Raw genomic sequence first — 16,248 nt, forward strand, 5'->3', positions numbered from 1 at the left:
GTTTAAAAGGATCACACCCCAAATAGTTCGACCTTTGCACATTTGGGGGTAAAAATATGTGTGACCTGCCTTGAGTAAACCAATGACCACGTGACTCATACTCACTGGGCACTTAATGGTGTTGTACTAGCCTCTATTTGAAACACTTGAAGAATGTGGGTTTCTCGAGCTCTCATGGCAATTCCCCCTGTGAGATGGGGGAATTATTATTCATGGTTTAGGTAGGAGGAAACCAAAGTGCAGTAATATCTTAACCAGCAGGGAGCCCAGGATTCTACCCTGGCTCTTCCTCGCTGCTAAGACCAAGGGGGAAAGACACCCCAGGAGCCAGCAATGTGAGGACACCCCATGTTCTCATGACAATCTATCAATGAGCTAAATGTGCCTACATGACAACTGAGGACCAAGACAGAAAGAGTGGGGTGCGGTAAAGCTTAAATGAAGTCCTGTATCTCAAAGATGGCAGAGACTGTCTGAATTCAAACCCCGACCTCTGTCTTAGCACACAGAGGCAGATGCCAAGAACCAAAGGGTAGCCAGTCATCCTGAAACACCAAGGTCTTTCTTCATGGCTCTTCCCCCAAAAAGCCTGAGTAACAGTGGCCCCAGAAGGTCTGCTTCATGCAGATGCTTGCCAACTCCTGAAGAGAAGTAGTCTAATTCCACAGTTAAAGATTTGAGTTCCTGGACCAGCAGGCTAGTTCTACCCCACTCCCCCCTTGTGCTTGATGTACTGACTTTAGGGACCCATAGGTCACATCTTGGGAGGTCTAGCTTCAGAAATCACAGAGTTTAGGGCTGGAACCTAGAGGTCCTGAGCAGGCTCTCAAGTTCACTCGGTAGCATCTGGACTGTGAGAACTAGCTCTCTCCAGTTGCATATACCCTCAGCCCCTTGCAGTGACAATCTGAAAATGTTCTCACTTGACGCACAAAGGCAGCAATGCCTTTGATCTACTGTGATCCTTTGAGGTGGGAGTCAGATCTGGAGCCCAGAAAAGGTTTATGTTCGCAAAGCACATGGGAGGCCAGGTGAAGACCAGATCCTCTAAAGGTCTTTCCCAGGAAAACCTCCACACATTATGCAAGCACAAGCAAACAAACCATCCCAGATTCCCCTGGGAGGATAGAAGAGTGTTGTCCTGGGGAGGCAGGCTCACTTCCGGTGAGGAATCTGTGCTAGTCCCATGGTTCTGTTTGTTAATCATTAGTTGATCTGGAGTGGGGCATCAGAGGAATCCAATTTTCTGAGCTCCACAAGCCACTCTGCAGCCCAGATAGTCACCAGGGTCACTACAGGAGGAATTGTTCCGTGAGTAACCCAGGGGAAGGGAGAACAATGTCAAAAGAGGGTGACTTGCAATTCTGATTAGCCCAAGACCAAAAGCTCCTCCTGAGTCACTGGATTTTAGAGCTAAACCCGGAGGGGAGTCTGGGGTCAACTGGACATCTGGTCACCTTCCCTACATGTTAGAAATGCTGAGACTGGATTGAAACTGTGATGTACCTGTGCTCAATGCCCTTGCTCCCTTGCTAGGCCACTGCACTCAAGCCCCTCACACTTCGACACAGCTAGCTCTGGGCAGCGTCTGCTGAATCCAGATATTCCAATGCTCCAGGCAGGGGCTATTGATACAGTGGAAGTTGGAGGCTGGGAGGAGGGCCAGTCTGAGTAATTCACTTGAAGCCACAGAAAGGAGTGTGTATTGGGGGCTGAATTTCAGAAGATATTTAGGGACAGGAGAGTCTGGGAAGCCAGGTATGTTATCAAATTCTCTTTCCCATGAAGTAAAACTGGGCAGAGCTACTGTTGTGATTGTGTCCAAAGTCAGCAAAGGACAGTTCAAGTGTCAAATGTGACCCACGCTCCAAGTGAGGGGTACAAGATGTAGAATACCAGCACAGAGGTTATCGTTTGAAAATAGAAGTTAAATATACGTGTATGAATTATAAATCATTGAACCATGTTGATGAAAGTGGTGACCCAAGACTGTCATCCCTGCTATGAACAGAAAGCCATCTTCAGTGCCTCCTGGTGCTAAAGAGTTAGTTCCCCAGACAATTGACCTACCACCCTGTGTTCTCAAACTGTGCTAACAAACGTACCATTAAAGTCAAGGGTACAAGGGGTGGAGAGATGGCTCAGTAGCCAAGAGCACTAACTGTTCGTATAGAGGAACTGGGTTCTGTTCCTAACACCCACACTAGGTATCCCACCTGTAACTCTAGTTCTAGGTGATACAACACCCTTTTGCCTTTTACGTGCACGTAAATGTGGGTGCACATGCATGCACATAGACACACACATCTAAAAATAAGTAAAAATTTTTAAGTGGAGAAATGGCTGACGATGTTAGAGGTAGAACTCGGCAGCATTTTCATAAGATACATGAGGCTCAGCGTTCATTTCCTAGTAGAAGAGAAGAGAAAAACAGACAGGGTTTTGTGACACTCTAAGGTTATTTGAATTTTTGACTGCAGGACCCATGCCTAGAGTTTTGTTAAAAATGCTTGCATTGTCCACAGTTGCTTTCCAATGCCTAGGGCAGAGTGAGTCCTGGCAGAGAAACTCAGGATATGACATGGGAGGCGGGCATAGAAGGCCAGAGAGATGGTCACAGGGTGAACCTAACAGTGGTAGGATCATTGGATTGGACTCTTTAGAAAAGTGAACAGCCTTTCTTGGGCAGGTCAAATCCATTGTGAGAAGGGAATTGGTGGCACTGTAGGCAAAGCCATTCATTGGCAATGCTTTCTTCTGGTTGCGGCAATGATAGAAAGTCTAGCTCTTTCTTCCACCACCTGGGAGAGAAGCCCAGGAAAGCGAAGGAGGGTGGAGTGCAGACTGGATAGCCAGGGAGAGCAGCAAAGGTGGTGCTCATACCTTCCTTGTTCTGCCCCTGGATGGCTGAGATAAAGGCACAAGGAAAGGTACCATGGAAAAAACAGTGCATAAGAGGAAGGGGCCTTGGCTCTCCCTGGACTTTTACTAGTTAGTGACTTTTACAAGTCAGGTTTGGACCCCCCCGGTTCCTTCTCTCTCAAATAACCATGAAATACAGGCATGTACAGGTGTGCTTCATGAATCTACAGCTATGTCACCATGTGGTAACACTGTCACCACACGCATGGAGGGTACTGGCATTCACTTGTCTCCAACTGACAGAATTGACACCATGCCTCTATCCTGACTGTGTGGAAAGCCAATAAACATGTCCCGGAGAACAAGGAGAGCAGAAGGTCTTTATTAGGAAATAACAAGGGTGGTGGTATAATTCCCAAACACACTGGAGACATCTAGGCATCTCATTATTGGAAAGACTTAGTATGACATGTAGAAATCACAGAATTTAGGGCTGGAACCTAGAGGTCCTGAGCAGGCTCTCAAGTTCATTCTGTAGCAGGGTAGAAGGGATCATATGTTTTGAGTTCAAAGATGCCTCACCAAAAAATATTTGAGTACAGAACTCAGTGTGGTTTATCCTGGATCCGTAGAAGACTGAATGGGCAGCTCTAATTGGCTTAAACTGGTCCCTTGATAGATTTCTTAGGAGACCCTAATTTGAAATAAGCAAACAAACACAGCAATTTGAGTGGGTATTTGAAGAGCCATTCCCACAGACATAGGTGTTAGCCCCTAAAACTCCCTATCTAGCAATTGGATCTTCCCTGGGGCCATGTCTGTGGCTCTGGCATGGCCAGCTCAACAGAGCTCCTGTCTACTGCTCAAATGTCTTAGGGTTGTGGGGGTGTCCTTTTCTCTGCAGATCTGAGAGACCCAGCATGCATCATACTCGCTGTCTGCTGCTTCTCCTGGCTGGACTCTTGGAACTCTCTCACAGTCAGCCAGACCAAGAAGAGCCTGACAATACAACCAGCCAAACCTACAGCCAATTCTCACAGCAGAACATCTCCAGCTACCAGATTGCCTCCGGCAATGCCAACTTTGCCTTCCGCCTCTACCACCTGATAGCATCCCAAAACTCTGAGAAGAACATTTTCTTCTCCCCACTCAGCATCTCTGTCTCTTTGGCCATACTGTCCACAGGAGCTGGTGGGGACACCCAGGCTCAGATCCTTGAAGGTCTGGGCTTCAACCTCACAGAGCTGTCACTGCCTGAAATTCATGAGGGCTTCAGGTCCTTGCAGCACACAATAGCTCGCCCATTCACTGAGCCACAGATCTCTGTAGGCAATGCGTTGATCCTGAGCCAGAACCTGCAGATCCTCTCTGAGTTTGTCAGTGCCATCGAAACCTCCTATAGCAGCAAAGTCTTACAGGCTAACTTCAGAGATAAGGAGGCTGCGGTCCAGCTAATCAACAACTATGTCAAGCAGAATACGCAGGGGAAGATCAAAAATTTGGTCAGTGACCTGAGCCCGGATGTAAAGATGGTGCTGGTGAATTACATCTTCTTCCAAGGTGAGCCGACAAGGTGCCAGCCCACCCACTGCTGAGCATACACTCCTGATGGGAGGTAGGCTACATGAGGAGCACCCCGGTACCTCTAGCTCTTTCTATGGCCCCTTATGAAGAGTTCCAGAGCTCAATGAAGCTCGGTCCGCTTTTCAAACTCAGCTTTTTCATGTTTATTGTGGAGGAATGGGCGTATGCTATGGCACACATGGGGGAGGTCGGAGGGCGGCTTATGAAAGTTGGCTGTGGGGTTGGGATTTAGCTCAGTGGTAGGCGCTTGCCTAGGGAAGCACAAGGCCCTGGGTTGGTCCCCAGCTCGAAAAAAAAAAAAAAAAAAAAAAAAAAAAAAAAAAAAAAGTTGGCTGTCCCTTCATCCTATGTGTCCTGAAGATCAAACTCAAGTCATGAAACTTGGTGGCGGCAGTGTTTTTGCCCCATAAGTCGTCTCTCCAGCTCCAAATCTCAGCCTGTAACTGGCTCTGACACAGGATCTACAGAGAGCAAAATGAAAACATCCCCAGACAATAAATAATCCAGGAAAACTAGTCAACATACCTACACATCACATATGACATGTACTCAAAACCAACTCCTTTAAAAATTCACTTTTTGTATGTTGTTTAGTGGTTCGTGTGAGTATGGACTTCGTGGGCATATGTGTAAGTACAGGTGCTGGCTACAGCCAGAGGCATCAGATCACCTGGAGCTGGAATTATATCTGGTTGCAAGCCACCAACTAGGTGTTGAAAATCAGCTGCCAGTCCTCTGGGAAAGCAACAGGCACTCTTAATGGCTGAGTCATCTCTCTAGCCAAGTGGTTCGCAACCTTCCTAAAGCTCCAACCCTTTAATACAGTTCTTCGTGTTGTGGCGACCCCCCATCATAAAATTATTTTGTTGCTGCTTCGTAACTGTAATTTTGCTACCGTTATGGATTGGGATGTAAATATCTGGTAGGCAGGATAGATGCAACCCATGGGGGTCGCACCACACAGGTTGAGAACCCCTGCTCTAGCACTGCCATGGAGATCTCAAACCATCCTTCCCACCTACCACTTCTTCACCGTCTCCCTGTGCTCTCATTTCCCTCCTCCCATGGTTTAGATTTTGGTGGCACTTGCAACAACTATTCGCAAACGCCTATAACCTAGCTCTTTGCTCTTCTCAGAGAAGCGACCTGGCAGAGCTGTATGCCTACGTAAACCCAGTGGCCCAGTTAATTCACCTCTGTTCTTGCAGCTAGGTGTGGCTGGAAGAAATGACCCAAGTGGACATGGTCTCTCCTGATGTTCGTGCACGTGAACATCCATGATCACTGCCCAAGTCCACATTCCCTCACATAGGTCTTCACACTCCAGAGCAAGGGCTAGCAACTTCCCCCTCAGCTCCCCTCCCCTTCTCCAGTTCTGCTTAGTAAGCATGCCTCTCAGTCCCTGAGAAAGCTGAGTCTGTTATTACAAAACTTTCTTCCTGTATCATCTCTCTATTTCTTCCTGTCCCTGAGTTTGGAGCATGAACCAAAACTCCTTCTCTTTGGAGGGCAAGAGGGACATCCACTCTGCCCTCCTCTCTGTCCTGGTCATGGTTGCTGATCATACACTGAGATTTGAACATGAGCCAAGTCCCATGGTGCCCTGCAGGTCTTCACAAGCACATGTGTTGATGGACAGATGGGAGATTTCTGAGGGTCGCAGCTTGTTCCTGTCTGCCTCTCAACTTCTTGTTGCTGGAACTGAATGCTCGTAATAAACAGCTTCAGTGGAGGGAGAACTTTTTTGATCATGGTTTCATAGTATTGCAGCAGAGAGGGCATGACAGAGCAGGCACATCATAGCAGGCAGAGATCAGAGCAGAATAGCAACAAAAGGGGTCTGGAGCAAGACATAGCCCCTGAGGATATGTCCCCAGCGTCCTTCCTCTCTGCCTCTCCACAGCAGGACCTGTAGTCTAATAGGTTTTGAACCCATCAATGATGAAACCATTCATTAGGTAAGAGCTCTCAGGATGCAATTGTTTTAGAAAGGTCCTAACAGACATGCCCAGTGGTATTTTAATATCCTAGAGCAGTGGTTCTCAGCCTTTTTAATGCTATGACCCCTTAAGGCAGTTCCTCCTGTGGTGAACCCCAGTCATAAAATTATTTTTGTTGTTATTTCATAACTGTAATTTTACTACTGTTATGAATCACAACGTGAATGTTTTTGGCGATAGAGGTTTGCCAAAGGAATCAGGACCCACAGGTTGAGAAGCGTTGTCCTAGATGCTTCTCAACTGAATCAAGCTGCCAAAGGAGACCAACCATTCCTCCTAGAGGACTTGAGTGGGGCCCAGTGACAGTGAGGGTCTTTAGAGGGTATACTATGGTTCTGGGCTGTGGTTGACATTTCATGCAGGAAGATTTGGCTTCTCTTTTCCTTGTTCCCTCAGGTCTTTGGGAGAAACCCTTTCCTTCTTCCAGAGTCTCTACCCGTGACTTCTATGTAGATGAGAACACGGTTGTGAAGGTACCCATGATGCTGCAAGATAAGGAGGATCACTGGTATCTGGAGGACAGACGTGTACCCTGCACAGTACTGCGGATGGATTACAGGGGTGATGCAGTGGCGTTCTTCATCCTTCCTGACCAGGGCAAGATGAATGAGGTGGAGCAGGTGCTGTCCCCAGGCATGCTACTAAGGTGGAAACGATTGCTGCAGAATAGGTAATCAGGATGTCTTGTGGTGTTCAATCTCAGTGCCACTTGCAAGTGGACCCTTTCCATGAAATCCAATGGACAGAAATTGGGGTGACCACTACTCTGTGAAGGTGCCAGCCATGGTGCTGAGAAGTCCATGGGTCTTCTTGGACAGCGAACTCTCCCATGGTGGTTAGTACAAGGCCCTACTCTCATCAGAGAGAACCACTACAGAGTTAGGAGTCTTAGGTTCCCTTGTTGCATGGGTCTTAGAGAGGCTTTGCCTTTGAGGTTCAATTTTTGTACAGAAAATATGGAGAACCCCTCCCCCAGCCAGCCAGATGATTGAGCTGATGTAAAAGGGTTAAGAAAATTCTATTCACCTATTCAATTACACACACACACACACACACACACACACACACACACACACCCCACATGGGGGGGTGAGATGGAGAGAGAGACAGAGAGAAGCAGAGACAGACAGACAGAGAAAATATAATGTGCCCCCCACACTCCTGTGTCCCTTCACGTACTTTTACAGAAATGTTTTGTTGTGGTTCTCCAAATTCTCAGTTTCAAATTCCTGTGTATTGCACATAATTTTGCCAGCTTCAGGCTTCCAGAACATGTTCACCTGACATGCTGGCAGAGCTGCTGCTGGTAGCCAAGCTCAGGTGAAATAAAGATAATTACATCTTTCTGAGGAAAACTCAAATCAGCTGGGGCCCCAGCTGCCTCAAGCTCTGAACGGAAATGTTTGCAATCGTAAAGAAGAAAAGACCAGCTGGGAACCTCATTCAGCAGGAGGTCACATGAGCTGAGTTAGGGGATCAACTCATAAACCTTGGCCAGTCTGGAGCAGCTGTGATCCATAGGGCCTCAGAGGAGGCAACGGCAGCCTGTCACGTGAAGGGGCTGGCACCTGTCTCCAGGATATCTGCTCACCTCCCCAACCTCTGCAGGAAAAGAGCATCCAAGGGCAGCAATTGCCCCAGGTAGACTATGGGCAGCTAAGGGATGCTCAGAGAGGCAGTCCTCCCCTGAGGAGGAGCCCCTTAACTGGTTGTACAATACCAAGTGGTCAGCCCTAAAATCATATATGTACAAGAGATACTGAGTATAGAAACTGGAGAAAGGAAAAAGAATGGGGTGAAATGGAATATGGAATAATTATATTTCAATAGAAAATAATTCCCCCAAATAGCTAAGCAGACATCTGGGGCCTGTATCCACTAGTGACACCTAGCTGAGGTGTTGCCTGACCCGCATGTGCTTCTGGAAGCTAAGCTGAAGTGAAGTAGAGGAAGTCACTCCTGTCTCAGGAAGGCTCTAACCAACCAGGGTGCAGTTGCTTTGAGAATCTGATGTCTTAAGCTTGGGGTATGGCTCAGACAATAGAGCACTTGCTTTGTAAGCACAAGGACCCACGTTTGAATGTCAGAGCTCACATTTGTAAAGAGCCAGTGTGGAGGTAGGTGTCTGTGATCCCAGGAGACAGCAGTATCCCCGGGGTTTGCAGGCCAGCCAGCCTAACTCACTGGGCAAGTTCCATGGCAACCAGAGACCTTGTCCCTTTTACCCTTACTATGTCTGGCACCACAGTGCCCCAAGATATCTGATAGATGTCTTCATCTCAGTCAGCAAAGCCTCTCACTCACTTTGCTCCATCCCATATCACACTGCTGAAGGCTTCTCTCTGAGCCTGGCAACAACCTCTCTACCCATCTAGTTCCCAAGGCAGGCTTCACCATGCCAGAAATATACATCCCAACTCTGTGGCGGCCCAGTGTCTCTGCTGCCACACACTCTCTTAAACTCAAATCGTCATAAGAAAGAACACACAAAACAATAACCTCTGATCCAATTGATAATATATAATTGCTCACCTAAACATACAAAGCCCTGTACACATCCATCCCTTAAGAATATTCATAACAACTTGTAAAGGTACAGAGTGGAATCTTAATATCAGCCTCCGTGTTCTCTCCGCGACTTCCTCTCTTCAGGCTTCTTCTGTTCCAGTCTCCTCTTCCCTCAAACTTTTCTCCTGCCCATCCTTCCTTCTTGTCCAATGACAGGTCTTCTTCTATCTTGTACCTGCCTTCACTTGTGTGACATCCTACACGCAGGCATGCACCCACACACCCACGCACCCATGCACTCACACACACACAAGCGCACAGAATCTAACACGCCTCCCCCCTGTTCCCCTTCAGGTTCTTTTACAGAAAGCTCATATTGCAGCTCCCCAAATTCTCCATTTCAAATTCCTATGAACTGGATGAGATTTTGCCTGACTTGGGCTTCCAGGATCTGTTCACCGCAAATGCCAACTTCTCAAATATCAGCAAAAAGGAGAAATTGTACTTATCCAAAGTAAGTAACAAAAGATCATTGACCATACAGACCTCTGTGGGAGACTTCTGGCCCAGGGAAGGAGATGGGCAGTAGATGTGCTCCCAGCTAGCAAGGTCTCTGGGAGGATATACTCAGTCGTGCACAGTGTCAGCAGCCACACTGGGAACAGTCTCAGTGTTGAGATGATGTAGCCATGACCAGCCCATGCCCTCAGATGCCTCAGTATTGAGCAAAGGGTCTGGTAGAGTCATGGAGAGTGAAGAATACATTATAGGAGCAGCAGAAAGCTGTATGGGTATGTTTTTATGAGACAGCCAAAGACCCATGACTTTAATTTTGGGGAGTAGACGTACCAATGGGTATATATACCCCAAGAGAGGAATATGAAAATCTGTCTTGGAATATAGCCTGGTCTTTGATTTAATTGTCCTTATCCCTAAGATGGTCATAGTGCAACTGATGTCGTAGGAGGTGACACTAATCATAGACACACTGTGGGGCTCAGGAAGGGCAACTCTCATCACTGTACATTTGGAGAGACTGTGAAGCCTACAATTTCTCCCTCAGGTTTTCCATAAGACCGTCCTGGATGTGAATGAAGTTGGCACAAAGGCAGCAGCAGCCACCGGCTCCTTTGCCACCTTCTTCTCTGCCCAGCCCAAGAAACGTTACCTTATATTCAACCGGCCCTTCTTGGTGGTATTGTATTCCACCAGCTCCCAGGAAATCCTCTTCATGGGGAAGGTGGTCAACCCCACAGCATAGCAGACCTAGGATTAGGTGGTCTGTTACCAGCAGGAGAACGTGACTGGGTAGGCCTGGATATGAATAACTCTGCACCCATGGCTTGGGGTGGGAAAGGGCTCCTGACTCCCAAGAGTGGTACAGGGAGGCGTGGGGCTAGATGGACTGGAAAGTGGGAGATACCTTCCTGGGGACCACGCTGATTAAACCAAATGACATCTCTGAGACTCTGGTATGTGTGTGGTGCCTCACATGCAGCAGACACAGACATGTCCATTACCTCCAGGCCTTACCCGGTTAGGAAACCTGGTCCCAGACATGCTGTGAGGTGCTCGAGTCTCACATGGCTGCCCAGTATGAGGAGAGGGGAAGCTGGCTTGGAAGAATTAGCATTTCTTTCTGGAAGAGAAGCTGAGAAAGCTTTGATAGGGAGATTCCCGACGGAAATAGCCTAAGCTATCTGGACACTGGCCTGGTGGTTTTCTTACATTTGCCTCATTGTGACAGTGCCTACCAGAAGTAGTTTATGAAAGGACAGATTTACTTACATGGGATTACTGTTTCATAGGGTTCCTATGCTTCATGGTAGGGAAGATCTGGCAATAAGTTCGGTTCACGGTGGAGGTGGGAGGAGGTTGATGGAGGAGGTTGTTCCTGTCACCATGGACTAGAAAACAGATTGTGAAGTCTGAACCAAGGGTTCCATCCAGTCTTCAAAAGCCCACACTGAGACCTCTACTGTGAGAGAGTCTACAGCTTTCTATACATTGTCACCAGCTGGGAAACGTGTTCACAGCCTATAAGGACATTTCAGATTCATACCATAGTATCTAGTGAGGATGGCTCAGCGGGGCACACTGCCTGTGGCCTGAGATGTGACTAGTGCCACTCCCATGATAGACAGCTGTGGCCAACATTATGCTTCGGGAACAGGAGACCAGAGGCAGGAGCGGTGACTTTTCGTATATTGGCTCTGCCGATGTGATCTGGGACTTGAGGCAAGTCTCAGCCCTTCTTGGGGCTCAGTTTCTCCACCTAAGTAATATGTTATACCCACATGCCCTGAATCTAGCTCAGATCATTTCAGAATGCAGGGTGAATTCTCCCATGAAGAAGGCAGGGTGGCAGAGACTGGCTCTCTTTGCAGAAAACCTTTGGTTTCCAGTAGATGCCTTTTTAGGCAACAGCATACAGGCTTAAAGGGGCTATTCAACATGCTCTCTGACTTCAGCAGGGAGTTCCAGGACAGTGAGTACGGGGAACAGGGCAGCCAAGAGGAACTCTTCCCCATACTTTTCTAGATTCAGATCACTCTCTGCTTCAATGTCCAGACGAGAACTCCCATAATGCTTTGCCATCACCTGCTCACCTTGTATCTACAAGTTAGATGGCTCCTTTTGCTCTCGCTAGTTTTGTAAATCTGATTTTACTTCTCTGGACCTTGGTACCCTCACCTATGAGATGGGGCAGGTTTAGGTGGCCTTGTCTCATGGAATCACACTTACTCTATAAGAGGAAGCTTAAAATGGGGCAATGCATACACTAGCCTTGTTACTCTTCCCATGAGACCCAAAATCCAGACACCGAATGCTGTCTACATCACTTATGAGTTTCAGTTTGTACCCATATGTTCCAGGTCCTTTTTTGAATACCCTTGCCATTCAGACATGCACACAGGATCCTAGTAGGAGGGCATTTGTACACCTGGGGACATCTTCTTGGTCCTTCTTTTTCTATTATCAGCTTTTAAAGTTCTTGACTGAGCTTCCAGAAGGTTCTAGATCAGCACTCAGCTCTCTAGCACTCCCTTTCTCTCTGTCAAGCTGAGGCAGAACTCCTCACTATTTGTTCTGGGTGGAAATGGGGGCTGGCACTCTATGGCTAGCTCAAGGAATTTTCCAGACTTTAAGATTGGAGGCTATTGACCATACCCACTCTGATGTGCTTCTTGGTGTCCAGAGTGCATAGAGGCAATTCTGAAGATTCAATCTGTGGTTGGAAAACAGGATCCTGGTTCCCTGAGCCTTGTGTGTATCATACAAGAAGCCCCATGGCACAAAACCAGAGTGGTCCCTGGTGACCTAGAAGAGCAAGCTGGAGAGTTCCCTCCAGTTGACATCTGTGGTGGTTTGAATGAAAATGGCTCCACTGGCTCATAAAGATTGGTAATATTGTCAGGGGTGGCCTCGTTGGTGCCATTATCCATGGAAATACATCACTGGGGGTGGGTTTTGAGATCTCAGAAGCTCAAGTCATGCCTGGTGTTTTTCATTCTCTTCTTGCTGCCTGTGGATCCAGATGCAGAACATTCAACTCTTTCTCCAGCACCATATATACCTTCAAACTGCCATGCTGCCTGTCTTGATGGTAATGGTAAATGTTTTTCTTTATAAAAGCTGCAGTGTTCACAGTGTCTCTTCACAGAAATGAAACCTTAACTAAGATAGCAACCATTCAACAGTCAGAGTATATCAGAGACTGTGACACAGCCTAGGCAAAGTCACAAGCCCAGAACAGTCTAGTTGCTAGGAATCCAAGGTAGAGAGAAAGCAGTAGGCCCCTCAGTTCCCTACAGGGGGTCTAGGGAGATAGAGAGGGGGGACCAAGGAGGTTGCCCCCCACTTGATCCTCTAAAACACAGATTTAAATAGAATCCAAGACAACCTTAGGGGAACACTGACAGAGAAGGGTCTCATCGCTAAGAGGATTAATTCTAGGGTTCAATGCCCCTCCTCTAGGTTACATTCATAAGCATATGTAAGTGCTTAGAAATTCAGAGGTCCTGCAGATCACAGAATTTCATGGTTGAGCTCTGGTGTACTTCCTCCTTTGCATGCTGACAAGCTGGATTCTGGTTTTCAACATCCCTGTAAGAGATAAAGTTAGTGCCAAGCTGATTCATGCCCCTCTCAAGTGGGTGAGTAGATATAGGGCAAGCCATGAACAGTTTAGGCTTGACATAGCAATGAGCCTGACCGAGTGGTATGTGAATGTGTGAAACCCTGGTGTGATTACCAGAGAGGGTGAACACACCTCACTTTCAAGTAAACAAGGAGCAAGTCAGTGGGACATTGATGTCTGATGTCTCCTTATGCTGATGGTATGCTCATTCCTCTCCAAGACATCCCTGTTGTATACAAGATGAAATTCAAAGTCCTCTCCTAATAGTCAAGGCTTCTCTGATCTAATGCTCACTGCCTTGCCTGTTCAGCATCACGTGATTTTTTAAAAAGGTTTATTTCTTTTATGTTGCAGTACACTGTAGCTGTCTTCAGACACATCAGAAGAGGGCATTGGACCCCTTATATATGGTTGTGCACCACCATGTGGTTGCTAGGAATTGAACTCATGACCTCTGAAAGAGCAGCCAGTGCTATTAATCGCTGAGCCATCTCTCCAGCCCAGTCATGTGATTTTTTTAAAGCACTGATCTTTTCGATTGCCCACTGCTATTATAGCTTCTCATCTTCAAGCCTCTTTTCGGCAGGTTCTTATCCAAGAGACCATATGCTACCAAGGTTGTCCACAAACTCCTCTGCCTCTACCTCCTCCAGCCAGACTGCTATCCTGTCATCATCCATGGCTAGCCTGAATGTCACCTTGTCCCCACCTCACTCTAGTTGTCTGTTGATGGGACATCTTAGAGACAGAGCCAGAATTCCCAAAGCTCCACTGGCCTCAAGTAAACTGTTTGGCATAGGCCCATCCAGTAAGAAAACAGAATGAAGGAATGGAAGCCTACAGAGTTATGTTTGCATCACTGTCCTTTGGCCTAAGACTGGACAAATATTGAGTTTAGTTGCTCAGGTTTCAAAAATACCCTTTGCTTTGGAGCACGGGAAAAATTTCTGAGTGTATCAAAGACTCCATGAAAGAGAGTCTAGCAGGCTACTGGTTCTTGTTACATTCCAGAGGCCCAAAGCCTGAACTCTGGCCATGATGATGCTCACTGTAACGCGAGTACTAGCGAGGCAGACAGGTGGATCACTGGGACTCACTGATCAGCCAGCCTAGATTATTTGGTGAACTCCTAGCCAGTGAGAAACTGTCTCAGAGGAGTAGAGTAGATGGTGCCTGAAGATGTCCTCTGGCTGCATACATATACAAGCACATACAACAAAACACACAGCATGTGCATAATACAAGCATTCACACTCAAGCACATACACACACAAACACATCATACATACCACAGAGAGAGAGAGAGAGAGAGAGAGAGAGAGAGAGAAAGAGAGGAGAGAGAGAGAGAGAAAAGCAGAGGGAGAGAGAGAGAGAGAGAGAGAAAATCAGAGAGAGAGAGAGAGAGAGAGAGAAAAGCAGAGGGAGAGAGAGAGAGAGAGAAAGAGAGGGAGAGAGAGAGAGAGAGAGAGAGAGAGAGAGGAAGAGGGAAAGGGAAAGGAGTGGGGGTGGGGGAAGTGGGATAGGGATGGAGGGTGGGGCTGGGGTAGGAAGAGCAGCTATGTTGGATTAAAGAACCACCCTGGTCCAGTGTGACCTTTTTAAAAACTAATTACATCTGTAGTAAGGACCCTAGCAAATGACCCTAGCAAATGGGGATTGATAAGTCAACATTTGGCCTAGAAGAGGGAATCACTGAGACTTGACGTCAAAGAGAGAGACAGGTAAGTGCCCTGAAGCTATGTAGGTGCTCACTGGACTGGTGTCTATCTTGAGAATTTCTTCATCATACCTGACCTATACTGGGATTTTCCAGCTCCACCTTCTGCAAGCAACTACAAGGCCCTGGCATGGGATCCTTGGAAATGTCACAAGGCCTGAGCCAGTACTCTGTACCAGGTCTTGGAAACCTTCTGCAATGTTGGGAAGAGTGAATGAGTGAACCCTGGTTTCAAGAGAGAAAAAGACAACCCCACAAGGCCCACAGAAGCCCTGGGTGCAAAGGGCACTGTCAGCCATCCAGACACTGTGCTATAATCTGATGCCTAGTCTGGAACATTCCCTTCTGCTCTCTGGGCCTCATTTGGGTGATTAGGAGATACAAGATAGACACAATGACCCCCTGTGTCTCTGCCATCACAAGGCTTTTTTTTTTCAACCATTATCAGACTGATGGGATTGTTATCTAGCAAGAACACTGGCTGGAGGGAAGTGGTTCAAAGCCCTTTTCCCTGGGTCCATGAGAAACTGTAGAAAATGAAGGCGTTGAGTCTGGAAAAGGGATGGAGTCCTGATGTCCCTTGCCTCTGTAATGTCAGTCTGAAGTAGCCTGGCACTCCTATTTCCTGGAGTGCCCACAGAGCCAGGCAATGGTGACTGAAGTGGGTTTGGAAAGCAGTGACTGGATAACCTGAAGAGAGCCTCTGTCTTGGGCCACTTTATTTGAAACTGTCTGGATGCCTTCTAGGACAAGAGAGTGCAGGCTGGGGTTGTGATCTGGGCCAGCAGGACATTCTTCAATGACAGGGTTCTAGGATAGAGGAGCTAGGCGATCAGAAGGTAGAAGACAGGAGATAAAGCTTGGGATAAGCTTGCACAAGCTTTGTCCTATGCCACACAAGCTCATGAAGAAGCACAGTATCTTATATCTATGTCCAGGGGCGAAGGGGTTCAAAGCCAGCAAAAACTGGCATGCAGAGGAACTAGACCAGTGAAGATCTAATCAAATAACACTGTGCAAGGGAGCACAAGGTATCTTAAGAGTATTACAGGCCTTGAAATGGATAATGCCAGTTTCCTCAGGGGGGAAAAAATAAGTGCTAAACTCTTAACTCTTTTCAGGCCCCAGCCACAGGCTGACCTTGACAAGTCCACACCTGAGCAAGGACGCAGAATTAGTTTACTCTCCTTCCATTGAGGACTCTGAGTGTCTTTATCTTGTTTCTACACTTGAAACTTCCAGACCTGGGGTCCTGTTATTTTCAGCAGGAAGTGGGTGTCTCAAGATGGAGAAAAGAGGAGAGAGAGAGATCCCACCTTTAGGAATAGGCAGTAAATGGGGAAGCTTAGGCTGTTCATTAACAGAGGCAGTTATTTGGAGTCTGACCTGTAACAAATAGATCCTAGTCAAGTCCCTGAACCTCACAAGAACTCTAA

The 16,248-nt window shown here is 47.2% G+C and overlaps 1 protein-coding gene across 1 annotated transcript; it reads left to right on the plus strand.

Moving 5' to 3' along the window:
* Positions 1–1,211: 1,211 nt before the first annotated feature.
* On the plus strand, positions 1,212–10,421 carry Serpina4 (serpin family A member 4). The gene is made up of 5 exons (XM_032908863.1): positions 1,212–1,311; positions 3,767–4,422; positions 6,843–7,116; positions 9,309–9,468; positions 10,018–10,421. The coding sequence occupies exons 2-5, from the start codon at positions 3,783–3,785 to the stop codon at positions 10,213–10,215; spliced, it is 1,272 nt and encodes a 423-aa protein (XP_032764754.1). The 5' UTR covers positions 1,212–1,311; positions 3,767–3,782; the 3' UTR covers positions 10,216–10,421.
* The last annotated feature ends 5,827 nt before the right edge of the window (positions 10,422–16,248 follow it).

Source organism: Rattus rattus, chromosome 7 (assembly GCF_011064425.1).
Source record: "Rattus rattus isolate New Zealand chromosome 7, Rrattus_CSIRO_v1, whole genome shotgun sequence".
Lineage (NCBI taxonomy): Eukaryota > Metazoa > Chordata > Mammalia > Rodentia > Muridae > Rattus > Rattus rattus.